The sequence below is a fragment of the Mesoplodon bidens genome, assembly GCF_964165515.1.
Source record: "Mesoplodon bidens genome assembly, chromosome: 3".
In the NCBI taxonomy this organism is placed as follows: domain Eukaryota; kingdom Metazoa; phylum Chordata; class Mammalia; order Artiodactyla; family Ziphiidae; genus Mesoplodon; species Mesoplodon bidens.
The window spans coordinates 49,139,365-49,166,522 of NC_138178.1; the positions used below are offsets into that span (position 1 = coordinate 49,139,365).

Below are 27,158 nucleotides of genomic sequence, written 5' to 3' on the forward strand. Positions count from 1 at the left end.
GAAATATACTACCTGTTTTGGGGCCACACCAAGACTTGGCCAGGGAAATTTTGTGGTCAAAATTGTCTTCTTTAAAACTTGCAGGAAGGAGAATTTGAGAGGTGAGAGGTTTTGGAGGCCAAGACAGATATATTAATGTATTCTCCAGAGCTTAAAGAGGGGGATCCAGATTAGCTCCATGCAGTTTGTTTTATAGCATCTTTTATAAAGTAATCTTGTTCTAAAATTTCCTCTCAGTTTGTAGACTGTTTTCTTCTTGCAACTTTGTGATTTAGGAAATGTTATTATGCTAACCAAATATTAATTTTAGATTTCTCTTTTTATAATCTCTTGAGTTAATTGTTTTGTTCCTATTCTGGTTTTTTCTAATGTAACATAATCCCATATGAAACAAGTCCTATAACATATATAAAAAGTGTATAGTAGTTTTGTTGCCCTAGTTTATAAGGAAAACTTTATCGTATTTCTTCAGTTGGCTAAGAGAGAGAAAAAATGTTATAAAAAGTTGTCTACTATACCACATATAAGGTTATTTGAACAGTGTATTTCCAGTGAAGATTTATAAATATGGATGATAATTGTTTTTACAATATTGACAATACTGTGCAAGGAATAATTGGAACATCTCTTTTTAGCTATTTTTACAAAATATTAGGAAGTCTGAAATGTATGACAACTCTTAACGGGGGTGGAAGTTGAAATGGACACTTAAGTCAGTAACTTTTATCCTACTGTTACACTTAGATTTAACATTACCCTGTTATTGCATGGAAGCTTTCTTTATTTCTCAATTTCCAATTGGTAGTGTAGTGTACTAAAATAAACGTCTCTTTTTAACCTAATTTTAAAAGAGTAGCGTAGAATTAAGTGGATATAACATGAAAACAATATTATTAACCTTTAATCAATCAGGTACTTAAATTTAATGTGTAAAGATCCTGTAGACAGAAAATAATATTACATATTAAGACATTCCTTAATCAGTATGATATGGCTGCTGTATATTTACAACATAAGTTCTAAAGTTTTTGAGAGAGAATTAAATGAGATTTTTTTGAAAGTGCTTCACAAATACAATGATTTGATATTTAAAAACGTACTTACAGTATTATGCTACAGGAAACATATTGCCAACTCCAGTGCATTGGCAGCTCATGCAGAGAAGCAAAGCTGGAATAATTGCTAATGTAATTGTTGTTCTTAAAATTCTTGAGATTTTACATAATTTGATTCCATACCTGTGACAGTTAATTATCTTGGTCATTTATACATTATATTGCCCAGAGTGTTAATTTAATGTAGGTGTAACTCTTGAGTACAGAGGGGTGTTTTTTTTGTTTTTTTTTTTTAGCAGAAGAGAAAAATGTTTAGTAACTTCAGAACATTACTGAATTATTACATGTATCATTTGTTTAAAAATAAATGCCACTACACTTGTCATAAAATTAATTTTTGCTTTTTGTTTTGTTTGCCTATAATAGACGCCTTCCCTGTATGCACCTTTTCCACCAAGTGTGTGTTGACCAGTGGTTGATTACCAATAAGAAGTGCCCCATATGCAGAGTGGACATTGAGGCCCAGCTGCCAAGTGAAAGTTGACACCATGTTTCAGAACTCTTACCCTCCCTCTCATTCCCACCCTCCTGGTACTGCAGTCTACCAAAGATGGCATGACTTACCTGCGCAGATTTGGAAGCCGTGAACTTAGAGTGCTGGCTCTGCTATATGGTACAACTAATGCTAGACCTACAGTTTATGTATACACTTGATTTTGATGTATTTATAAAAGCTTTTTTTTTTCTAGATTTGACATTTTTCCTGTATCATTTTACTGTATTTTTGCATGGTTCCTTGTATTGCATTTCTTTGCACATATTATGGGCTTGTGACCCTAAACTTGCAGGCAAGATTAGCTGCTTTAGTAAGTAGAATTTCGTGGTCTTTTTGTTTTTTACATAGTACCAGGTCTTGAGAATTATGAATTTTTTTTATCCATTACTAACGTTTAATTTAATCAATCATGTACTTTAGTTTAATGTATAAAGATCCTCTAGAAAATGATAATATTGTGTATTAAGACATTCCTTAATTAGGACAAAATGGCTGCTGTATATTTACAATATGGAGTTCTGAGTTAAATACCATTCTTGATACTGGGAACAGAATACAAACCATTTTCAATCAGATGCAGGTGGTATTCACTTCACCAGAGTGATCAATAGAAATTTTCTTGGTGTATCCTTTTCCTTTCAGCACAATGCAGATAGAGTTGAATATTGATATCATACATTTAGACTGCTGTTCTGATTGTATTTATCTTTTTCCTACATCGTTTAGAACTTTATTTCCCAGATTCAATTTTTGCTGCTGTGAAACAGCTCTGATGAACACTAAATAGTAATTTCAATTAGCTGGATTGTACATACTTGCAGATTTAACAAAATTTTAGGGAAATTGGAGAAGACATGTAGAATTTTGTTCAGTCTTCTGCTAAGCACGTATATTAAAGATATCTGCTTACATTGATTTTTGTAAACACATTTAGTCAGGATTTAGAATTGCAGTCATCGGCAGGTATCTGTGCATTCATAGAACTTCTAAAGGTCCCAGGATCACTTTTAAAGGGATTTTTATTAGTTTAAAGATAAATAAAGTCAGCTGAATCTACATGTCTCTTGTTTTATTTCTCTTTAAACTTGAAAACAGTAAATCTGCAGATACTGTGAGGCACAAATTATACTGTCAACCTACTGTTGCTCTGGTTTTAGACTCCCACTTCATACATTACCAAGAGTCGATCACTGATTTAAAAATTTTAATTTCTATAGTTAAGATTTACTGCATAATATAGAATATTAAAGTTAAGTTAATGTACTAACATTTCTCCTTTGGAGAAAGTTTTAATCCACTTAAGGATGTGTATTATCAAGATACTTTCATATACAGGATAGCCTAATTTTATTTGTCTAAATATGCTTAATATGCCCCAGATTGCAAATGCATCAGTCAGTAACATCACTGTCTGTATGTGGAAGACATGTTCCCATGGATCATATGTGAAGATGTCGATAAGCTTGCATTAAGCCACCTGCTTTGTAAGTGGATTGATTAATAAATAACTTATATTTCTATTGTCTTTGTGTTTCATAATTCATTTTTATAAAACTGTTTACACTGAACATCTTGGAATTCAAAACAGTGATCTCACTCAAGTTGACATTTGCATAATTTGATGTTTGTATTCAATTATGGCTACTTGCCCTTGTTTTGTATTAGTAAATGTTACACCGTAGTAATTGGCAGTATCAGCGTGCTTCAACATAGTATGTGTAGAGATGGAGGATAGACTATGGTTTAGAAATTTGGATATAAAATAATATATTTTAAAAGAATACTAGGGACTTCCCTGGTGGTGCAGTGGTTAAGAATCAGCCTGCCAATGCAGGGGACACGGGTTCGACCCCTGGGAAGATCCCACATGCCGATGGGCAACTAAGCCCATGTGCCACAACTACTGAGTCTGCGCTCTAGAGCCACAACACTGAGCCCGCGTTCTACAATTACTGAAGTCCGTGCACCTAGAGCCCGTGCTCCGCAACGAGAGAAGCCACCTCAGTGAGAATCCCACGCACTGCAATGAAGACCCAATGCAGCCAAAAAATATATATATATATAATAATAATTTAAAAATTAAAAAAAAGAATACTAGATGATTAAGCTGCAGTTGTAGAAGGGTTGTGGGAGGAGTGGCAAGACAGAATGAGAGAGAGAAAAAGAGAGAGACTTTGTTTGCCATCTTACTGGGGACAAGAGCTAGTAGCCTGTCTTCAGGTAGCCTGTGATGGATGTAGGACTTTACCACTGGAAAACCCAGGGTCTGTGCCAAGGGGTAAGATGGGGAGAATTCTATACAATGGAGTCCTCTTGATGCTCCCCAAAACACAAATACAGATAGATTTCTCTCTTTTTTTAATATTAAATCAGATTTAGATGCACAACTACCTATTGACCTGTTTAATGATTGCTACTGATTTTTTTAAGATCTAAAGTATCATTACTTTAAACTTTATTTTATGCAAGTATCTGTAGCATATACCTGAATTGTTAATGCAGGAGCTTCTTAAGCTACTGCAATTAATGACAGAAAAATGTGATTAGTAATGAACCAAGTGAGAAAGAAAATAATTTTTAGTATTTTAACTTTCTGTGCTTTGGTGTCTTCCGTATCCTGCTACATCTTATGTCAAAACGAAAATTTCAGTGATAGCTATCCAAATACTTTAAAACTCTTTTGTCAGCAAATCCTTACGTTCATCATTGTTAATATGCAAGTGATAAACTGATATTTGAAACATTTTTTAATCTGGTGACTTTGTTTAAGCTGCTAGCACATTTCATCATTTGAACCATAACTATTTGACAGACAGAAAACTAGCTCTGTTTTAAAAATGCTATTTGTAATACAAATTAAAATGTAAACTCTGTAGACATTTTATTATTAGTTTTTCAGAAATGGGAATAGCTTAATTTTGTAGAAAATGCATCCTGAATTTTTTTAAACATCTTTATTGGAGTATAATTGCCTTACAATGGTGTGTTAGTTTCTGCTTTATAACAAAGTGAATCAGTTATACATATACATATGTCCCCATATCTCTGATTTTTTAAAATTTTTATTTTATATTGGAGTATAGTTGATTTACAATGTTGTTAGTTTCAGGTGTACAGCAGAGTGATTCAGTTATACATAAACATGGATCTATTTCAAATTCTTTTCCCATTTTGGTTATTACTGCATCCTGATTTTTAAAAAATTAATTAGTTTATTTTTGGCTGCATTGGGTCTTCGTTGCTATAAGCGCCGTCTTTCTTTAGTTGCGGCGAGCGGGGGCTACTCTTCGCTGCGGTGCGCAGGCTTCTCATTGCGGTGGCTTCTCTTGTTGCAGAACATGAGCTCTAGGTGCGTGGGCTTCAGAAGTTGTGGCACTCAGGCTTCAGTAGTTGTGGCTCGCGGGCTCTAGAGTGCAGGCTTAGTTGTGGCGCATGGGCTTAGCTGCTCCGCGGCACGTGGGACCTTCCCGGACCAGGGTTCGAACCCGTGTCCCCTGCATTGGCAGGTGGGTTCTTAACCACTGAGCCACCGGGGAAGCCCTGCATCCTGATTTCTAATTTAACTTCCAAAACCTCTAGGGACAGTACATTTTCTTGCTTATTCAAGACTTGACGTCACAGTATTGGATATAGCAAAAAAAAAAAAAAAGATATATATATATATGTATATATATATCTATTTTTTTTTTTTTTTGCGGTACGCAGGCCTCTCAACATTGTGGCCCCTCCCGCCGCGGAGCACAGGCTCCGGATGCGCAGGCCCAGCGGCCACGGCTCACGGGCCTAGCCACTCTGAGGCATGCGGGATCCTCCCAGACTGGGGCACGAACCCACGTCCCCTGCATCGGCAGGCGGACTCTCAACCACTGCGCCACCAGGGAAGCCCAGTACTTCTATTTTAAATGAAAACATAATATGTCTAATATGGATTAAATTATTCAGCTTTAACCATGTCAAATCAGTTAATAAAAGCACTTTACCATTCTTAACATTTCTGTTTACAAAGACCTGAGAGGTGGTAAGGATTGTTTTATAGTTGTAGCTTTTGATAACACCACAACATTATAATAATGAAGCAAAAATATAATTATACTCACAACCCCAGTGCACAAAACATTTATTGGGTTGGCCAAAAGGTTCGTTCGGTTTTTTCTGTAAGATGGCTGTAGTAGCACTTAGTTGTCTTTAACTTCATTCCTGATAATTTTGTTAGATTGTATGTGACATCTGTCATATCCACCTGCATTTGAAAAAAGACATCAAATTTGGTGTATTTTTGTGTAGCCATTTTAATATTGAAGACAGAAGGAAAAAAGCAACATTTTCACCATATTATGCTTTATTATTTCAAGAAAGATAAAAATGCAACCGAAATGCAAAAAAAGATTTGTGTAGTGTATGGAGAAGTGCTGTGACTGATTGAACGTGTCAAAAGTGGTTTGTGAAGTTTGGTGCTGGAGATTTCTTGCTGGATTATGCTCTTTGGTCGGGTAGACCAGTTAAAGTCAATAGCAATCAAATCAAGACATTAATTGAGAACAATCAACTTTATACCATGTGGGAGATAGCCGACATACTCAAAACATACAAATCAAGCGTTGAAAATCATTTGCATATGTTCATCGATTTGATGTTTGAGTTAAGTGAAAAAAACCTTCTTGACCGCCTTTCCACATGTGATTCTCTACTTAAATGTAATGAAAACGTTCCGTTTTTAAAACAAAATGTGGGGCTTCCCTGGTGGCGCAGTGGTTGAGAGTCCGCCTGCCGATGCAGGGGACACGGGTTCGTGCCCCGGTCCGGGAAGATCCCACATGCCGCAGAGCGGCTAGGCCCGTGAGCCATGGCCGCTGAGCCTGTGCGTCCGGAGCCTGCGCTCCGCAAGGGGAGAGGCCACAACAGTGAGAGGCCCGCATAACGCAAAAAAAAAAAAAAAAAAAAAAAAAAATGTGACGGGTGATGGGGCTTCCCTGGTGGCGCAGTGGTTGAGAGTCTGCCTGCCGATGCAGGGCACACGGGTTCGTGCCCCGGTCCGGGAGGATCCCACGTGCTGCGGAGTGGCTGGGCTCGTGAGCCGTGGCCGCTGGGCCTGCGCGTCCAGAGCCTGTGATCCGCAATGGGAGAAGCCACAACAAAGAGAGGCCCGCGTACTGCAAAAAAAATAAAATAAATAAAAATAAAATAAAATAAAATGTGATGGGTGATGAAAAGTGGCAACCATACAGGGACTTCCCTGGTGGCGCAGTGGTTAAGAATCCGCCTGCCAATGCAGGGGACAGGGGTTCGGGCCCTGATCTGGGAAGATCCCACATGCTGCGGAGCAACTAAGCCCGTGAGCCACAACTACTGAGCCCACGTGCCGCAACTACTGAAGCCCACGCACCTAGAGCCTGAGCTCTGCAACGAGAAGCCACCGCAATGAGAAGCCTGTGCACCACAACGAAGAGTAGCCCCCACTCGCCGCAACTAGAAAGAGCCCACGCGCAGCAACGAAGACACAATGCAGCCATAAATAAATTAATTAATTAATTTTAAAAAAAGTGGATACCGTACAATAATGTGGAACGGAAGAGATTATGGGCAAGTGAAATGAACCACCACCAACCACACCAAAGGCCGGTGTTCATCCAAAGAAGGCGATGGTATGTATATGGTCGGAATCGAAGGGAGTCCTCTATCATGAGCTCCTTCCGGAAAACCAAACGATTAATTCCAACAAGTACTGCTTCCAGTTAGACCAACTGAAAGCAGCACTCGATGAAAAGCGTCCAGAATTAGTCAACAGAAAACGCAGAATCTTCCATCAGGATAATGCAAGACTGCATGTTTCTTTGATGACCAGGCAAAAACTGTTAACAGATTGGCTGGGAAGTTCTGATTCATCCACTGTATTCACCAGAATTGCACCTTCGGATTTCCATTTATTTGGTCTTTACAAAATTTTCTTAATGGAAAAAATTTCAACTCCCTGTAAAAGGCACCTGGAACAGTTCTTTGCTCAAAAAGATAACACGTTTTGGGAAGATGGAATTACGAAGTTGCCTGAAAAATGGCAGAAGGTAGTGGAACAAAAGGGTGAATACGTTCAATAAAGTTCTTGGTGAAAATGAAAAAAGTGTCTTTTATTTTTACTTAAAAACCAAAGGCACTTTTTGGCCAACCCAATACTTTCCCTTCCCAATACTTCACTGAATATCTAATTTTTAGTTATAGGACGATGGATACACTAACATCTTCCCATGCCACGTAGTAGCTGCAATTATTTCTGTTTTACTAAAGAGTAGGTTTAGAAACGTTAGATGCAAGGGAAGGAATTTAATTCAGATCACTTCATTTTAGTACCCCAGTAACAGAGAGATAAACCATTTTTTAAAGAGTAGAGCAGGAGTGATGGGAAAACTTGCTCAAATTGTTAGATGGAGCCTATCATCAGAAGTCATTTCACTACCTTTACTGTGGGCCTTGGACCCTTTCCTTTCCTCTCTCCTTTCCCATTCCTCTCACTTTTTCTTTCCTCTTTTCTGGTCTTGACGTGAGCCTCTCACCCTGCTGCCCAAGGCTGGATCACACTTGTCTTTCTCATTTTAAAATCTTTTGCTCATCATAATAATTTATTCGGCGAATATTTATTGAGCACCGATCACAACCCACACGAAACAATGTGCTAGGTGCCGGCAACACAATGGAGAGCTTACATGAATCACGAGTCACACAAATCGCATTTATCATTTTCCCCCCTCTCCTAGGAATCTTAGCTTTTGAGTAAACGCCACAACTTCCATCCCTTAAGCACACGTTTGAGTCTCAACCACCTAACACAGCGCAGCCCTAAACCAACCAGAGGCGCCTGTTCCCCGACCCAGGCAGGCCAACCCTACCTAAACTTGAACGCAAATTTTCCGGAAGAGAAATAAAGGTCAAAACGGCATTTACAGGGTGTTCCTTAGTACCAACTTCCGCTCACCCAGTACAAACGTAGACATCCGTAATCCGTAGACATCCGTTGACATCCTCGTCAAAATTCAGACAAGGCGTCCTACGTCTGCTTTCCCAGCAAGGCATTTCATTTTTGCTTATTTTAGGGCCGAGATTTTTTAAAAGACAGTAGGCAGGAAAAAAACCGGTTGTTATGACAACCAAACGGGTCTGGAAAAGTCAGCCAATCAGCCTACGGGAATGTCTCCCACTTAGCCAATGGGAAGAGGGCGCCGTACGTAGGGCCGCCCAATGGGGGCGCGAGCGGTGCGGTATTTGAATCCTGGAACTAGGCGACTTCACGAAGATTCCCAGCGGTGCGGGCTCGTAGGGTAGTCCTAACGGCGCTAGGGAAGCTAGTGCTCTCCGTTTCCAGTCCGCGTCCCTCCCTGAGCCGGGCTGCCACTCTTGCCTGTCCCGCTCCTCATGGCGCTGTTCCGACGCCCGACGGTGAGTGGGCCGGCGACCCCCAGCGCAGGCCTGGGCCCCGGCCGCGCAGCTCCCTCAGCCGCCTCTCGCTTCTCTCTCTCCTCCGCTCCGAGCTTCTTCGTCCCAACCTGCGCCGCTTTCCCCTTGCGGGAGGCCCGGGCCCTGCGGCCTGTCCTCTCCGCTCCGGCCGGCTTCTCCCCGCCTCGCTTCCGCTCCTCCGGGTCCCGGCTCCTGGCCTGGCCGTCCCTGCGCTGGGGTGGGGGAAGTGTGGGAAAGGGCCTCGGGGGTGGCAGTTGTCAAGTGAGCCCCCGGAGCACTGGGCTTAGGACGTGGCGAGCGATCCCCGAGGGCGCTTTGTTGTTAGAGTTACAGCTTCTTGGGGTTCCCTTCCTCTCTTCTCAAACTCCTTGCCAGCTAAGGGATCTGTGGTGAGGATGGGGAGAAAGACTGAAGAAATTCCGCAGTCTGTGAAGTGTTCTAATGTTTGATCAAGCAACAGCTGTGGCTGTTTTTCAGATGTTTTTACATTTCTTTTTTTAATAGTTTCCTATTTATTTCTGCACACGAAGTGTTACAAGGCTAAGTTCACTAATGTATGGGTTTGTCCCTTTAAAAAAGTAATTTCTTTACTCAAGTGCAATAGAGATTTTGCATATAATTTGCAGTGATATGGCAGACTGAGAGAAGGGTCCAAATTCATTTATTTCGTCTTTGCGAAAAATAAAGTGTTAATGGTATTTTGGATTTTTTTCTGTGGGTTTGAATTGTACCTGGATCTACTTTTTTCTTTGCTGAAAAATAGAGGGCACTGACACACCTGAGCTCCATTCTCCTGGCTTGTAGGTTTGTTAAAAGCTGGGGATTTCCCGTTCCAGATGGCTTAATTTAGATTACCAGGCTTCAACCCATAAGAATTGAACTTTGAAACACTTTTAAAAAATCTCAGGAACTGCTGGAAAAATTGAACAGTGTGGCTTTTGAGAATCCTAATAATAATACGTTGAAAACACTCGGTATTTAACTATAACCCTTTTATGAATCTGAGTCAAATTGATAAGTAATTTTTGTCTAATCTATCCCATCAGGTGCTTTCATAGTCAAATTCTGTCTATTCAGGTAAGGCTTGAGTTTTTCCCTGACCCTCTGTCTATCCTGGTAGGTCCATTCAAACCCCCTGTTGGGAAATTTTTTAAGATTAAGATCCCCCAATTCTCAGGGATAGTGCAGGCTGTTTTTTCTCATGAAATGTTTATCACATATAATAAAATAAACTTTTTTGTGTGAATTGTTTTTACTAACAAGTTTTGTTTCTAAGGACATTCTGTCTAAAGCAGGTTAAGGTCAACTAACAATTTTTATTTCATACAATCCAAACTTTCAATTTGAGATAAAACTATTTTACCCACGAAAACTATTTTCTTTCTAAATATCCCTAATAAAATAGAGAGTACATGCTATGGCACCCTCATGGCTAAAAAGCTGTATCTCTAAAGATCTTGTCTACCTGAGTACTTCTTATTTCTAGCATGGCATAAGAATCAAAGCTAGTTTAGGTTTTAAACATCTGGGGGTTTTTTTTGTTTTTTTTTGCGGTACGCGAGCCTCTCACTGCCGTGGCCCCTCCCATTGCGGAGCACAGGTTCCGGACGTGCAGGCTCAGCGGCCATGGCTCACGGACCCAGACGCTCCTAGGCATGTGGGATCTTCCCGAACCGGGGCACGAACCCGCGTCCGGGCTCTAGGCGCGCAGGCTTTTGTAGTTGTGGTTCGCGGGCTCTAGGCGCGCAGGCTTTTGTAGTTGTGGCTCGCGGGCTCTAGAGCGCAGGCTCGGTAGTTGTGGCGCATGGGCTTAGTTGCTCCGCGGCATGTGGGATCTTCCCGGACCAGGGCTCGGACCCATGTACCCTGCATTGGCAGGTGGATTCTTAACCACTGTGCCACCCGGGAAGCCCAAAACAGCTTTTTAGTATTGTGTCTTAATTGCACTTGTTACTCTTCTCTGTCAAGGAAGTTTTTTAAATAGATGCCATTAATATCCAGGGATCTCTGACAAATGATGTGGGTACCATATGAGAAATGATCACTTATCTGGGAAGCTCTTAGTGGGATTTTTAAAAAATAGATAAGGTGGATGAGTGATTTGCCTAATATAGAGTCATGTTATAAATCACAAATAGCATTTTTAGACTTCCTAAAATGTACCTTTCCCTCTTGCAGATAGATGAGAGCATATTCACCTTTCCTGAATCAATTCTGACACTAGCGAAGTATTGTAAATGATCTCAACTCTTCAGTAATTTTTTTCCTTTTTTTTTTTTTTAGGTGTCCACCAGTCTGGAGAATATTGACACAGAAGTTAATCCTAAACCTAAAAGCCATGTGACTATCAGGCGGGCAGTTTTAGAAGAAATTGGAAATCGAGTTACAATCAGAGCCACACAAGTAACTAAGGTAACAACTGTGAGAACTGTACCTGCACACCCTAGGCTGATTCTGTAGAGCACTGAGGGGCAACACTGGCCATCTTGCCCTATTCACATTTCTTTTCCCTTTTAGAAAGCTCAGAACACTAAAGTACCTGTTCCACCCACCAAAACAACAAATGTCAACAAGCACCTGAAACCTACTGCTTCTGTGAAACCAGTGCAGATGGAAGTGTTGGCTCCAAAGGTAGGAAGTTCTGAATTTACAAACATACTTAATGAAGTAGGCTGTTTGGGGCTAGGATATAAGGGTACCTTTACTGTCAGTGCAACTTTTGAAGAACAGTGATAGCTAGAGCTCTACTTTAAAACAACAGTGTAGAAAATGAACATACACATCTTTTCAGTGATGGTACCTTAATATAGTATTATGACCTTGAATAACAAAGTTAAATACCTTAATACCCAAATAAATTTAGGGATCTCAGAGGAAAATTTGGTAGGTTTTATTAAAATAACTCACTATAGGAATGGACTTGCCCATGAAGATGATGGAAGCTTACAATTCTGAGACCTTCACTCATGGAAGAACAAAGTAATGCCAAAATTCTGTGTTGATAGATTGTAGTCTCTGTGACTGGTTAGCTCAACTGAAGTTAGAACGCTAATGGACCCACTGGCCTCTTCATCTTCCACCATGTTCTAGTTCATGTGTGCTCTCATTCATAGATTATACACATTCATATAATTACAATGAAGCAAGCACTGTTGTAGGAGCTGAGAATACAACAGTGACCACTTCACACTTTCTAGCTCAAAATATTTATATATTATTGTATGTTTGAAATTAAAAAAAAAAACCATTGAATATATTTGAGAAACAGGTGAGTACTTACTATACACATCCAATTGTGTTAAGGCTGATAAAGAGACATCTTGCCTTGAGGAGACTTATCCAGAAGGGGCATCTGTACCTGAAAATTAAATATATAATCCGAGGGCATGCTGCTAGGTGCCCATGGGCAATGGATGACTGAATGCAAGGTGCATCTAGAGGAGGGAGAGAATCTTGAGGGATGGAGTGGTCTGGGGAAACTTCCTGGAAGAAGTGGAATTTTTAAGGACAGGAAGAAGCTGATAGGAAGGGGCACCTTTTGGGGGAACAAAGCAGCAATAGGAATCAAGGCACCAAAAAGGGGGTAGGCCTATAAATTATGTCCTTTGGGGCAAAGAGTCAGCAAGTCTAAATTGGGTCAGATGGTTTGTGTGAGGAAACAGGAAAAAAAGTTGGGAAGAAGGTTGCAGCTGGATTTGAAGGCCTTGGAATTTGGATTTTATCCCATTAGGCAGTGAGGAAGCTGTGGAATGTTCTGAGGAGGAGAGACCTGATGAAAGCAGTGTAGGGTGGCCATGGAAGGGACGTTACTTAGGAGGTACTGCAGTTTTCTAAGCAAGGGCTGATGGGTGTCTTGAACGAGCCCATATCTCCCCTAAGTGGACATCCACATACCAGTATCTATACGGGTGCTAAGAAACAACCTCAGATGTGTTGGGATGTACCAGAACTCCTTTCAGGGACATCATCCTGTATTCAGAAGGAATTATTTGGCTATGTTGCTTGGAGTGGAGGAGTGAGAAGCTTAAGCACTTGAGTATTTAATGAACCATTTATGGAATAAATTAATAAAATATAGGAAATTCTGGAGATTGAGGTAGCTTTGGGGAGGGTATCTCATTTGGCTTTAGATTTGTTGAGGTAACAGAGAGACAGCCATTGGGAAATGCATTTGGAAATGGGCCAGCAATATCTGAAGGAGAGGGCTCCAGCCATTCACAGGTATTTGCAGAAGCTTATTATGCAATTTTTGGAGAAAACTGTTTTTTGCTGACTCATGAGGCTTTGGCAAACTGAGTAGTTTGAAGGAAGGAAGAAGGCTTTTTACTACCCTCTTGTTTGGTGGGTACTGGGGAAACAAGGTGAGTGAACCCCTGACTCTGTCCCCAGGAAGCTCCCAGTCAAGTCGAGAATGTCAGAGTGAAAGCATGCACTATAATACCCTGTAGCAGAGGTAGATGCAAGCTTAGGAGATGTACTGCGGAGTGGCAGCTAGAAATTCTGATGAGGTTTTAGATTTACAGATTTGATTGAAACACTAAATTTGGTGATAGTCATTATTCAACTATAAGAATCTTTTATGGCCTAACTTTCCCTAAAACAAAAACTATATATAAAAGAAAATGAGCACAATTATTCATATTTAAAAAAAATAGAGTGCCTTTTATTTTTAATTATACAAGAAACATATGCATAAATAAGCAAGACAATACAGAAATAGTAGAGTACATAGAATAAATGGTCAGTTCATTTTAACTATTCTCCCTACCCCCAAAATTCCACTCCACTGCATTCCCTAAAGCTAATCATGGTAACTGATTTTGCCTTTCCGCAACTGAATATGCTTTTGTACACACGTGTACACAGTCATTGCTATAAATCATGAACTGTCTGATTGGAATCAACAGTTTTTCTTGGAGTCCTTCCTTATTGCACTTAATGGACATTGTTTATCTATTATAAATTTAGTAAATAAAGGAATTTTGTGTTTTACCAAAACTTGTGTAAATACCTATATATTTGCATATTCATATTAATCCGTTCTCTTAACAGACCCGACTCATTAAATGTTGGTGCTAGGAGAACTTCAGTAGCCTTTACTCACAGTCCACCCATCCTTTACCAAAGAGCAGCTTCTCAAGTTCAGCAAAATCTCACAGCTTTATTGTTTCTATTACTACTTTTCAGTTGTCTCTGACAACCCACAGGACTCATTCATTAATCTAATTTGAAGGTTTTTGTTCTAGAACCACTTTTGTGATGGGTAACTAGCTGATGCATTTTTTTACCTTTGCATGCAGCAGACTCTGGACAGGATTGCACAGTTGGCCCACAGGGCTTAGGCTATAATCTGTACAGGGAAGCGGGATCTTAGAAAGGATTTTAGAATAATTAGATTATGTTGGAGTCCAAAAGGAATGCTTTCAGGAAATTCTAAATTAAGGTCCAGAGCAATTATCCTTGTCTCATCCTGGTGACCTTGGATATGGCTAAACTCAGATATACTTCTGAGTAGACACAGGTAAACATTTCAAGCTGCTAAGGCAGTCTGAAGCACATGAAGATAACCTCTGCCTTCTTAGGCTTCCTGGTACTGATTGCCCTCCCTGGGGAGAGTGATGATGCTTATCCTTAAAAAAGGTAACCTTAAACTGAAGCTACATCTGATTCTAATCACTCTTGCTTAGTTTCTTCAGTGGGTTCACTTACATTCAAATAAAATCTAAACTCTTTAGCTAAGTTTTGCTTACCTTCCCAGCCCATTTCTGTCACCTCACGTACTACCTCCTGCCGTCCCAAGTCAACATGCAGTTCCCACACTTGCCTTTTTTTTTTTTTTAAGATGTCACTTTTTTTGTTGTTGGGGGTAGGAGTTTATTAATTAATTAATTTATTTTTGCTGTGTCGGGTCTTCGTTTCTGTGCAAGGGCTTTCTCTAGTTGTGGCAAGTGGGGGCCACTCTTCATCACGGTGCGCGGGCCTCCCACTATCGCGGCCTCTCTTGTTGCGGAGCACAGGCTCCAGATGCGCAGGCTCAGTAGTTGTGGCTCACGGGCCCAGTTGCTCCGTGGCATGTGGGATCTTCCCAGACCAGGGCTCGAACCCGTGTCCCCTGCATTAGCAGGCAGATTCTCAACCACTGCGCCACCAGGGAAGCCCCCAGGCTTGCCTTTATTTCTTGGCTTCCCCTGGGATTTTGTGCTTGTGTACCTTTGCCTACTCATTTTCCTTGAGGTCCTACCGTCTCTGGTAACCTCACTAGGTTTCTCCCTGGTACCCCGAGTAGCTCTTCTTATTCCTTCTAACGGTTCTTAAATTCTTGAATAGATGAGGTATACCTGTATACCTCTCGCTCACCTAGCCCCTCCTCAGTTTAAGACCTTTGGTTTAAGAGGGAAGGGCACGTTTTGAATTGCTATCAATATATATATATAGAGATATATATATTGTTACTGTTTTCTTCTTCTCTAAGACTGGAAACTATAATCATTGAGCTTTAATGTAAATTAAAATTGTTTCTTATACTGCTTTCTCTTTCCTTCTGTATTTTATTACTTTAATACATATTCTTATAGCCTTGCAGTCCTAGGCTATACTTTGAGAAGTACCTCTTATTCTTTAAAAAAGTAATTGTTTATGCTTCATTACTAAATGCTTGTTTTAACTTCATAAAATTTTAATTTGTGTGATTTTTATAAATAATCACCCAGTCAACATAAGAAAATAAAATACTGGGTGTATACTTGCTCAGTCTTTGCTTCCTCCTTCTGTTTTATTCATAGGCTGGAATGTGCTTTCCTGCTTTTTTGTTGCCAATTTCTCAATTTAGAATAAATTGGTTCATGAGAAGAAAACATTACACTTGCACAAGAGGCTACTGCTAAAGTGAACTATCAGCTCTAGCAATCTCTGAACCCAGGTGTCTAACTTTCTTTCACTCAATAAATATTTACTGTGTCAGGGATGACATAGGTATTTGAGATACCTTAGTGGACAAAATCAGTTTGAATAAATGTAAGGTTATAAAGCTTACATTCTGGTAGAGGTAGACAGAAAATAATACACATCATATATAAATAAACTCTATAGTATATTAGGAGGTTATCGATTCTTTGGGGAAAAACACAGTAAAAGAGATGAAACATATGTGTGGGGGGAATAGAAGGCAGATGGTAATTTTAAATAGGACAGACCTAATTGAGAAGATAACACTTAAGCAAAACTTGAAGAAGGTGAGGGAATTATCCATGTGGATACAGGGACAAGAGGCTTCTGGGAAGAGGGAGACTGCTTGAGGTGAGGGAGACCTGGCCAGGAGGCTGGAGAGAAGCAAACCCGGGCCCCCTGCACTGGGAGCGTGGAGTCTTAACCACTGCGCCACCAGGGAAGTCCCCTAGAGTGTTTCTTTTTTTTTTTTTTTAACATCTTTACTGGAGTATAATTGCTTTACAGTGGTGTGTTAGTTTCTGCTTTATAACAAAGTGAATCAGTTATACATATACATATGTCCCCATATCTCCTCCCTCTTGCATCTCCCTCCCTCCCACCCCCTAGAGTGTTTTTAAACAGAGTATATCTCCAAAAACTTCATCCCCTACATCTTGAATTATTCACCTCTTACTCTGAAATGTATTTGTTTTGGCTTTATCATTTATAAAAATGCTTATGATACTTTTAAACCAGTTGGCCCTGCTTGTATTTGTTATCAAGGCTACTCCTAAGGTAGGGATACATGCACTTTCATTTGTGGGTGTAGGGTCCCTCTCCCACACCTGTGGATATCTCCATGAAGGAAGAGAACCTCTGCCAAGCTTTCTCTGATGCCTTGCTCTGCAAAATTGAGGATATTGATACTGAAGACTGGGAGAACCCTCAGCTCTGCAGCGACTATGTTAAGGATATCTACCAGTATCTAAGGCAGCTTGAGGTGAGTGGGCCTTTGTGTTTTGGTTGTACAGCACTGTGGAATTTACCACATAGCTGGGAAGGAAATGAGTTCAGCTTTTTTTTTTTTTAACTTATTTTTTAAATTTTATTTAATTTAATTAATTAATTTATTTTTGGCTGCATTGGGCCTGCTGTGCGCGGGCTTTCTCTAGTTGCAGCAAGCGGGGGCTACTCTTTGTTGCGGTGCACGGGCTTCTCATTGCAGTGGCTTCTCTTGTTGCGGAGCACGGGCTCTAGGTATGCGGGCTTCAGTAGTTGTCGCATGCGGGCTCAGTAGTTGTGGCTCACGGGCTCTAGAGCACAGGCTCAGTAGTTGTGGCGCACGGGCTTAGTTGCTCCGCTGCATGTGGGATCTTTCTGGACCAGGGCTCAAACCTGTGTCCCATGCATTGGGAGGTGGATCCTTAGCCACTGCGCCGCCAGGGAAGTCCCTAAAATTTATTTTTCATTGAAGTATAGTTGAATTACAATGTTGTGTTAATTACTGCTGTATAGCAAAGTGACTCAGTTATAGATATATGTATTCTTTTTGATATTCTTTTACACTATGGTTTATCACAGGATATTGAATATAGTTCCTTGTGCTATACACTAGGACCTTATTGTTTATCGAGGTCAGCTTTTTAAACTTTTAATTCCACCAACAGGTTCTACAATCCATAAATCCACATTTTTTAGATGGAAGAGATATAAACGGACGCATGCGTGCCATCCTGGTGGATTGGCTGGTGCAAGTCCACTCCAAGTTTAGGCTGCTGCAGGAAACTCTGTACATGTGCGTCGCCATCATGGACCGATTTTTACAGGTAAGGCACTTCGTGCAGCTCAGTGAACTTTGCATTTATGCACTGCCAAGGTGTGGTGCCTCTGAAGAAAAAACCAAAAGCCAATTTATGAGATGCCAAAGAACTTCAAGTGCTAGAAAAGGAAGTAGTCCAAGTGTGTCAAACCTCTGGTGATGCTGACCAATGCTGGGCATTTCTGTTAGGTCAGCCTGCTGAAAAGTGCTCAGGGGAGGTGCTGCCTTGCTGCAATCATTCATTGGAGGAGATAAACCATCAGATGGTCTGAAAGTCCATCTGAAGCCTGTGGTGCCTTTGGAGGCTGGTTCTCCAGGCCCACTCGCACAGTTTCCATAGTTCAGTACTCTTTGGTGTTAAGCTTCCTCATCTGAAAAATGAGGAGTTTGGCTAGAGGACTTAACAGTTTCCAGCCGGCTGTGGCATTGAATCAGTGTAGAAGAGGCAGGAGGCAGACTTTTTACAAGGGGTTGGAGGTTATGTGTGGGGAGTGTACTCAGTGTGAGGTCTAAAGTAAAGAGGGAGGTAAGAAATTAAGCCGAGAAGCGTAGTGATCATCAAAATATTTCTCAATTGGTAATGTAAGAACACTGAGCAGTTAGAAGAAATGCCAGACATTAACCACTGGTGCGTTGTCTACCAAATGGGTAGCCCTTCAGATAAGGCTTTATTTATTTAAAGTCAACATTTATAATATAGGTGTAGGTCAAGCCCAAACCATACAGTAATAATTGTGTTGATAAGACTGACCCTGAGATACTGCAAAATGCTAAATAATCATAGAGTCATTGGTTTTCTTGTTTTTTGTTTTTTGTTGGTTTTTTTTTTTGCGGTACACTGGCCTCTCACTGTTGTGGCCTCTCCTGTTGCGGAGCACAGCCTCCGGATGCGCAGGCTCAGCGGCCATGGCTCACGGGCCCAGCCGCTCCGTGGCATGTGGGATCTTCCCGGACTGGGGCACGAACCTGCATCCCCTGCATCGGCAGGCAGACTCTCAACCACTGCACCACCAGGGAAGCCCGAGTCAGTGGTTTTTATTATACAGTCCTCACTGGATAGGAAAGCACTGTCATATTTTTGGTAGATTTTCAATATTGAGAGTTGAAGCAAAAAACACAGACTCCTAGTTTAAAAAGAAAAGAAAGTTAAGGGAAACACTTATCCTCTAGGCTGAGATTTTCTCTGACCCTGAAGCATCTTTGGAAGGTTCTTCAGGCTAAATAATGAGTATACTTTTGGTGAGGATTAAGGAGACACTTAAGGCACTTTCTCAACCCTAGTCATCCATTAAATTCCTGCTTTTTTGCTTGACCTCATCCTGATTCAGACCATGCTGAGTGCCATATTGGGGCTTCCCCAGACACTCAAGCCAGGATGATGGGGGTGGAGCAGTGCCTGGGAGCTTGGTTGTCAGTCAGCAATTGACTGATCTTGGGCTGATGTCTGCATCTTTTCTCAGTCCATCTATTTCTAAGTGGGGTAAAAAATATGTACTTCCTAGGTTTTTTGTGAGGATTCGATGAGATGATTGTTTGAATCTTAGCACTGTGCCTGGCACATAGCAAGCACTCCATGATAGACAGCTTCTGCGAGCCATGGTGGTGCCTGTGATCAACACTCAGCTTCCTGTGCCCTTAAGAGGGGTGTGAGCAGAGACAAAGTGCACTTCTTCAGGACCTGGTTTCCTCTTACTTTCTTCCACCCAGAGCCCCCATCCTCTTGTTAGTTAAGACTTTTGACACACTCTTCTTCAATTAGGTTCAGCCAGTCTCTCGTAAGAAGCTTCAACTGGTTGGGATTACAGCTCTGCTCTTGGCTTCCAAGTATGAGGAGATGTTTTCTCCAAATATTGAAGACTTCGTTTACATCACAGACAATGCTTACACCAGTTCTCAAATTCGAGAAATGGAAACTCTAATTTTGAAAGAACTGAAATTTGAGTTGGGTCGACCTTTACCACTACATTTCTTAAGACGGGCATCAAAAGCCGGAGAGGTAAGTGCCTCCAATTCTGTAGGAGACTTTATTTTGCTGTTTGTTGTCTCATCCCAGAAAAACTGACCCAATTAAAGGAAAACTTATGAATTTATAGGATGCATCTTTTAGATAAGTCTTAACACTTATCAGTTCTTTTTTTTTTTGAGTTTTATTTTTTTAATTTATTTTTTTATTGAAGTAGAGTTGAGTTACAATGTTGTGTTAAATACTGCTATACAGCAAAGTGACCTTTTTTTTTGAGCTCTATTTCTTTTTTTAAAATTATTTTTAAAAATTGAAGTATAGTTTATTTACAGTGTGTTAGTTTCTGGTGTACAGCAAAGTGACTCAGTTATACATACATATATATTCTTTTTCATATTCTTTTCCATGATGATTTATTACAGGATATTGAATATAGTTCCCTGTGCTATACAGTAGGACCTTGTTGTTTATCATTCTACATGTAATAATTTGCATCTGCTAGTCTCAAACTCCCAATACTTCCCTCCCCCCTCCCCCTCCCCTTTGGCAACCACAAGTCTCTACTCTATGTCTGTGAGTCTGTTTCTGTTTCATAGATAAGTTCATTTGTGTCACATTTTAGATTCCACATATAAGTGGTATCATGTGGTATTTGTCTTTCTCTTTCTGACTTACTTTGCTTAGTGTGATAATCTCTAGGTCCATGCATGTAGCTGCAAATCGCATTATTTCATTCTTTTTTATGGCCGAGTAATATTCCATTGTATATATGTACCACATCTTCTTTATCCATTCATCTGTTGATGGACATTTAGGTTGTTTCCATGTCTTGGTAATTGTAAATAGTTGAGCTCTATTTCTTAAGGGAAAAGAGTTAAGGAGCTGAACATTGACATATGAATTCGTTTCCTAGGGCTGCCATAACACAGTACCCCAAACTGGGTGGCTTACAATAGAAATGTATTGTTTCTCAGTTCTGGAGGCTAAAATCTGAAATCAAGGTCTTGGCAGGGCTGGTTCCTTTTGAGGGCTGTGAAAGAAGGATCTGTTCTAGGCCTCTTTCTTTGGCTTGTAGCTTGCCCTGGGCCTTTTCACATGGTCTTCTCCTCATGTGTCTCTTTCTCTTCACCTGGTATTGTTTTTTTTGTTTGTTTTATTTGGGTTTTTTTTACATCTTTATTGGAGCATAATTGCTTTACAATGGTGTGTTAGTTTCTGCTTTATAACAAAGTGAATCAGTTATACATATACATATGTTCCCATATCTCTAGATGCAAGAGGGAAGAGATATGGGAACTTATCAGTTCTTAAAAGACTTCATGTTCTGTGTTTGTAACATACTGTGGAATAGAGCAGTGCCTGGGAAGGAAAAGTTAGTTAAGTGGATTTGAGTTCCTAGATCTTCACCCAGAATTTTGCAAGAGAGTCATAACAGCCATGCTTCTTACCATCTGTTCATTCATAGGTCGATGTTGAACAGCACACTTTAGCCAAATACTTGATGGAACTGACTCTCATTGACTACGACATGGTGCACTATCACCCTTCTAAAGTGGCAGCAGCCGCTTCCTGCCTGTCCCAGAAGGTTCTAGGCCACGGAAAATGGGTAAGTATTGAATTTAAGAAGAAATTAATTAGCTGTATTTTAGGGCCTCTAGACATGAAAGGCGTTAGCATTTGTCACACACTATCCTTGAAGCAGTTGCTAAAAGGCCACAGGCTTAAAAGAGCTGCTTGGAATGATGCAGGCGTAACCTAGGTGACAACACAATGGTACGCAAACATATTACAGAGTCGTAAAGAATGAGGAAGGCCACTAAGAACTGATACGCTAAGATTTCTGGGATATTTTGTTAAGTGAAACAAGCAAGTTGTCAAGCGCATAAGACAAAACAGGGCCAAGGCCTGACCTGGTTTACCCGGTAAAGATGAAATGAGCCACTTCGAGGTTCATACAATTAGCCAAGGATGTCAGCTCCTGCCTGGGTTCTTGTTTCACACACCAAAAAGGATAACAGTGAAACAAAAGAGGCCACTGGCTGCAATGCGAGTCAGAGAATCACTTCTGTGGATGGGCCCATTCTGCACTGCCACTAAGCAGTTTTAGAGTCTGTATCTGTAGCCCGCAAGCAGCAGAGCAAACACCCCAGCAGAGCCCAGGAGGTGATAAGGAGTGGTCTCATTACAGCCTCCTACCCAGAAGAGATAGGGAAGTGAGTGGGAGATGGATTGGAGGCGACCCCCTCGCCTGCTACCCCATCATGTTCCAGGAGGATCACAAAGCACTTTGCCAAGACACAGATCAATGTGGTTCAGGCCTTTGTCTGCGTGGCCTATGTGGTGGATATGTGTAAGAATGCCAGGGCATCGTGGTGGACCTTTTCCTCTACACAGTATGTAGAGTTTATATTTTATGTAAGAAAGAATGGGAGTAAGAGAGGATATGTATCTGTGCTTATGTATTTGCTAATTTTTCAAAAAATACAAGAAGAATAGACCAGAAACTAATGAAGATGGATACCTCAGGGTGGGTATCAGGGTAGAAGGTTGAGGATAGGAGCAGAACTTCTGGTTGTAATTTTTTATTAACTTGTATACAGTGTAATGTAACTTTTTTGACTTTTGAGCAATATGAATGTTCTATGCAAACCCGAAACTGGAATTAAGCAAAAACAATGTCACTATATATTTAAAGTGGTAACAAACCAGAGGGAAGAATTAATTCCCGTAACTTTTGAACACAGCACTCCGACTGTGCATTTTTAGTGGGATGTGAAATTAAATAAAACAAAGGACCAAAAAAGGTAACATACTTAATAGTTTACTTAGGAGGTTTACTAATCTGTTTCTAGGTTAATAGTAGTCTGTTATTATAATTCTGGAACTATTTTTATTGTAGGATAAAGCAAAGATTCGTGTTATTAAGGACTAAAATTTCACTGTAAGAAGATAAAATATTGTTAACAATTAAAAACAAAGGAATAATATATAATATATAATAATAATAATATTAAGTCTGTTTTAGAAATATCAATAAATTCATAATGAAAGGCCCAGAAACAATGACAACCCAGTAGCAATGAAGATACCTAGTGCTCACATCTTGCATACTCAGTGCCATGACACACTCGGAACTAGGGCTCCTTCAAGAAATAGCTGATTTCAGGGCTGTGGCAGGGGAAGTACAAGATGAGCCTAGATCAATTTGTAACAGGTAGCAAGCAACTTCTCAAAGATCAATGGGGTCACATCAAAAGGACATAGAAACTGGCTTGAAAGGGCTCCTTCTGACTAAAGTTGAGCATTAAAAAGAATTGTGACAGTAATAGATTATAATGCATTAAAAAATGCATGAGCCCATAATGATAAAAAAGAAAGGAAGGAAGGGAGGGAGGGAGGGAGGGACTTAAAAAAAATCAGTGGAATGCCAGCTAATTAAAGTAGAAACAGTGGTAGAGATAGAAATCCGCCATTTTTAAACCCCTAGTGTAATAATTGATTCAAGCAAGGATCATCAATTGATGCTTATAGCATTAAGTAAAATAACTTGGGCAAACAAGATTCACATTGTTCTCAAAATATCACCCCACAGGGCTTCCCTGTTGGCGCAGTGGTTGAGAGTCCGCCTGCCGATGCAGGGGACACGGGTTCGTGCCCCGGTCCGGGAAGATCCCACATGCCGCGGAGCGGCTGGGCCCGTGAGCCATGGCCGCTGAGCCTGTGCATCGGAGCCCGTGCTCTGCAACGGGAAAGGCCACAGCAGTGAGAGGCCCAATACCGCAAAAAAAAAAAAATATACATATATATATATATATATATATATATATATATATATATATATATATATATATATATATATATCACCCCACAGATGTGTAGTATTTCTGAAGAAAAACTGTACCTTTGTGATGGAGAGGTCTGGCAGTTACTACCTTAACCCAGTGATTGAGCTTGGTATCACCAGTGGTGAGACTACCTGACTTTACCTACCTTCTGGTGTAATAGGAAGTATGCATTATCGCCTAAATAGAATTCATGTCCAAAATGTTGGACGTGAATCCAGTCATCATGAAACACAGACAAATCCAGAATGGGACGTTCTCAAAGTAAGTGACCTGGATGCTTCAAAAAAATCAATGTCATTTAAAGCCAAGAAAATGGGAGTTTTAAAGACTAAAGACAACAACAACCAAATGTACTGTCTGTACCTTGATTGGACCCTGGATATAAAAAGAAAAATCTATAAAAGATATTTTTGCAACAATTGGAGAAATTTGAATATTGACTATATTTTAGATGATACTATGGAACTGTTGATGTTTCTTATGTGATAAAGGTATTGTAGCTAGGGAGGAAAATACTTTTTAGGAGATGCTTCTGAAACATTTAGAAGTGATGTGTCATGGCGTCTGCAACTCACTTTCAAATGGTCCAGATGTTTGATGGCTTCAAAAATCACACACAACTTTTGTTGAACCATTTGAAAGTGAGTTGCAGACACCATGAGTGAGAGAGAGAAAGAGAAAGAGGAGGAGAGAAAAAGTGGCAAAATATTAAGAATTGATGAATCTGCACAAAGAATATACAGATGTTCATTATCTTATTCTTTCAGTTTTTCTATAGATTTGAAAATTTTTGATATAAAAATTGAAGGCAAAAAAGCCACTGGTAACATCTATGGCACATGCTCTTGGTACCAATGGCTTATTTTAGCCAAATTACTCTAAGAAGTGCTTCCTTGGCTCTAAAACTATTAACTATAGGCCTCCCTGTTTCCTGGCAATTGATTTCAAAATACCAGTAGTTGTGCATTACATCAGGATTCACTCCTGCTTAGTTCTTTTTTCCTTTAAACTATTTTAGGATTAAGGTTATACCGTGGTTTATTTTCCCAATTATATTATGCATATGAAAGGGGTGTGTTTTAGCTTTTAGGATTTTATCACAAGTCTGAAATAAAGTCAGGTTACATATCTTCATACAAAGTAAGTCATGGTATCAATCAACAGCTGTCCTTTTGCTTGACTTTCGGTCTCTGGGAGGCTGGGCCACGAGGCCGGGTGTAGATGCTTCTCTGAGTGCTGTGTTCTCTAGTGCTTCACTACACAGGGCCCAACAGGAGAGTGCTGCTGGGAGGTCTTCGTTCTTCTGGGCTCGGTAGCTTAGATTGCTGCTTACGGGCCAGTTTATTTCTTAATCCTGAACCCCTTTCCCTGACCGACAATACAGATATCTGTGCTCTCGAGCTTCCTACCAGCCACTGCCAGGCAGGGCTTTAACGAGGGGACTGAGATGTGTTAGACCCAGATCTCTGTAAACCCTTTGTTGGGTTTGTTTATACTCTGTCCCACTTTCCTTCCCCTTTCAGTGTGGTGACAGAGGCAAGCATGAAAGCTTTGTTACTTGAAGTACCCTACTTACATGTACAACCTTCTTTAAAACATCATTATTTGGGACCCTCGCCATTTGATTTAGCTGAGAGCTATGTAACGTCTTAATTTAGTCCTGCTCCGAGCCAGAGTCATCCTGCATTTACTGGCTGCTTTGCTGGTACCATGGTAGTGGTTGGGGCTGAGACTGACTTTCCAGCAGGTAAGAATATTTTTTATAGCTTTTACGTAAGTAATGTCAGCATGTGTAAGATGTGCTCTCCTAAAGAAATGGAGGCTTTATCTTGCTTCTTCTCTTTGCATTGTGTTCCAGAACTTAAAGCAGCAGTATTACACTGGATACACAGAGAATGAAGTATTGGAAGTCATGCAGCACATGGCCAAAAATGTAGTGAAAGTAAATGAAAAGTTAACAAAATTCATTGTAAGTACTCTTTCCTAAGCTGTTCAAAGCACTGGATTATGGGTTTGGGGTATGAGAGGATGTATGTGTGTTTGCATTTTCATGTAAATATTTTGGCATGTGTGAGAGTCTGTTTTAGCACAAACTCTTTATATTTTTCTAGTACAGCAGGGGATGGAGCATACTCACAAACCCCAAGAACTGACTTTCTTTAAAATAAGGTAGACAGGCTCGCTATGTCCAGGCCCAAGCAGCTGTTCAATGTATTATCCATGCTTGACCCGGCATCCTGGGTAGGACGCACGGCAAGCAGGGAAGGCTGGCCGGCATGCAGGAGTCCAACTTAAGTGGCCCTGTGGAAGGCTTGGGTATTCGGGTGACATCATTCAGGGCCTTTGTCCAGCATCTTTTAGGACAATGACTGAGAGGCACCTGAACAGCCAGCATGGTGAAGCAGTCCATTCAGGAAGCATCCTGGGAGCTTGGAGTCTGTCTCTGTGTGGCCTACCTGAGAGGAGAAACCAGAGGAGAGGGGGTGCTATCCTGTGCTTGTGTGATGCCACATATCAGAGCTCACCACGGGCCTGACAGAGAGCAAGGCATTTGTACCAAGTGTCCTCACGGCCTAATTTGCTTCCTTACTTGTAGTGTCAGCATGATTTAGCACACCGTGGAAGTGTCATGTTTCCAGTCCTGAGAGTATCATCTGGGATCTAAGCACTAGTTGCCACTCACTTTTATGGCCAGTTACTGCTGCCAGTGCTGGCAAATCCATTATGTCCTGATGGCACTTGGGTATGATAAACACAGCTCCCACTTCCCACCCCTCTGGGAGCTCATGAGAGAAAGCCTGCTCTTTGGACCTTGAAACCATCACCTGTGCTACCAGCTGGGTTTTATCCATCACTAGGCGTGGTAGGAAATTGTCAAGCACAACACATCATGCCCTAGAGCACTTGCTGGCTTCAGTGATTTGGCATCATCATACCCTTTGAAGACTGTGGGTCTGGCCCTTTGATACTTGTAAATTAGACTAGGCATAAGGTGTAAGTTTGGGGGTGGCGGGGCGGTGGTGCTCCTGATGTGTGCTTAATCACAGATGACTTCTGCAGGCCATCAAGAATAAGTATGCCAGCAGCAAACTCCTGAAGATCAGCACGACTCCCCAGCTGAACTCAAAAACCATCCAAGAGCTTGCCTCACCTCTGCTGGGACGGTCCTAGGCTGCCGAGGCCCTCATGGAAGAGTGCTTCGTCTGTGCACTTTGTCTTGCTGATTTAGAACTCCTGACTTTATATATAGTCCTCTGGTCTATTTCATGAAACCTTTTCTCAGACTGATTTTCTAAATGTATATTGAGGAAAAATAAAGCTATTGATTTTCTTAAGGTATCCTACGTGTGTGTCTTTGGGTATTCTATACTGAAGAAATCAATAGAAGCTTGTTTGACTAATTTCTTTTTGAGCTATTATGATTGTAATATGTAAATTATTGCCCTGATGGCTTGGGGAAAGACCTTACCACTCTCGGAGAAAACCACAACTTGGCTTCAATGAACGCTCACCCATTCCTAAAGATTGGTTCATTATATAAAATTTAAAA

At 40.7% G+C, this 27,158-nt stretch overlaps 2 protein-coding genes and 1 long non-coding RNA gene across 9 annotated transcripts in view; 2 read left to right on the forward strand and 1 right to left on the reverse strand.

The window, feature by feature from the left end:
• RNF111 (ring finger protein 111) overlaps positions 1-3,136 on the forward strand; it is an 81,891-nt gene extending 78,755 nt beyond the window's left edge. For all 6 annotated transcript variants that reach the window (XM_081226788.1, XM_081226789.1, XM_081226792.1 and 3 more), the window contains one exon: positions 1,482-3,136. In XM_081226788.1, coding sequence (XP_081082914.1) covers positions 1,482-1,599 — 118 coding nt within the window. In that variant the 3' untranslated portion in view covers positions 1,600-3,136. The remainder of the gene's footprint in view (positions 1-1,481) is intronic.
• LOC308613377 overlaps positions 1-8,692 on the reverse strand; it is a 29,603-nt gene extending 20,911 nt beyond the window's left edge. The window contains exons 1-2 of the long non-coding RNA XR_014015244.1: positions 8,576-8,692; positions 5,709-5,851 (exon numbers count right to left, since the gene is read on the reverse strand). This is a non-coding gene — a long non-coding RNA (uncharacterized lncRNA). The remainder of the gene's footprint in view (positions 1-5,708; positions 5,852-8,575) is intronic.
• A 156-nt stretch (positions 8,693-8,848) lies between these two features.
• On the forward strand, positions 8,849-26,947 carry CCNB2 (cyclin B2). Of its 2 annotated transcripts, none has more exons than XM_081226795.1 (9): positions 8,849-9,036; positions 11,338-11,466; positions 11,572-11,685; positions 16,847-16,981; positions 17,649-17,807; positions 19,560-19,796; positions 21,229-21,369; positions 25,467-25,577; positions 26,669-26,947. In XM_081226795.1, exons 1-9 carry the CDS (start codon positions 9,013-9,015, stop codon positions 26,777-26,779), a joined length of 1,161 nt encoding a protein of 386 aa, XP_081082921.1. In that variant the 5' UTR covers positions 8,849-9,012; the 3' UTR covers positions 26,780-26,947. The 2 variants fall into 2 exon arrangements, with proteins under 2 accessions (XP_081082921.1, XP_081082920.1); XM_081226794.1 differs by having other exon boundaries at positions 8,850-9,036; positions 16,811-16,981.
• Positions 26,948-27,158: the final 211 nt, after the last annotated feature.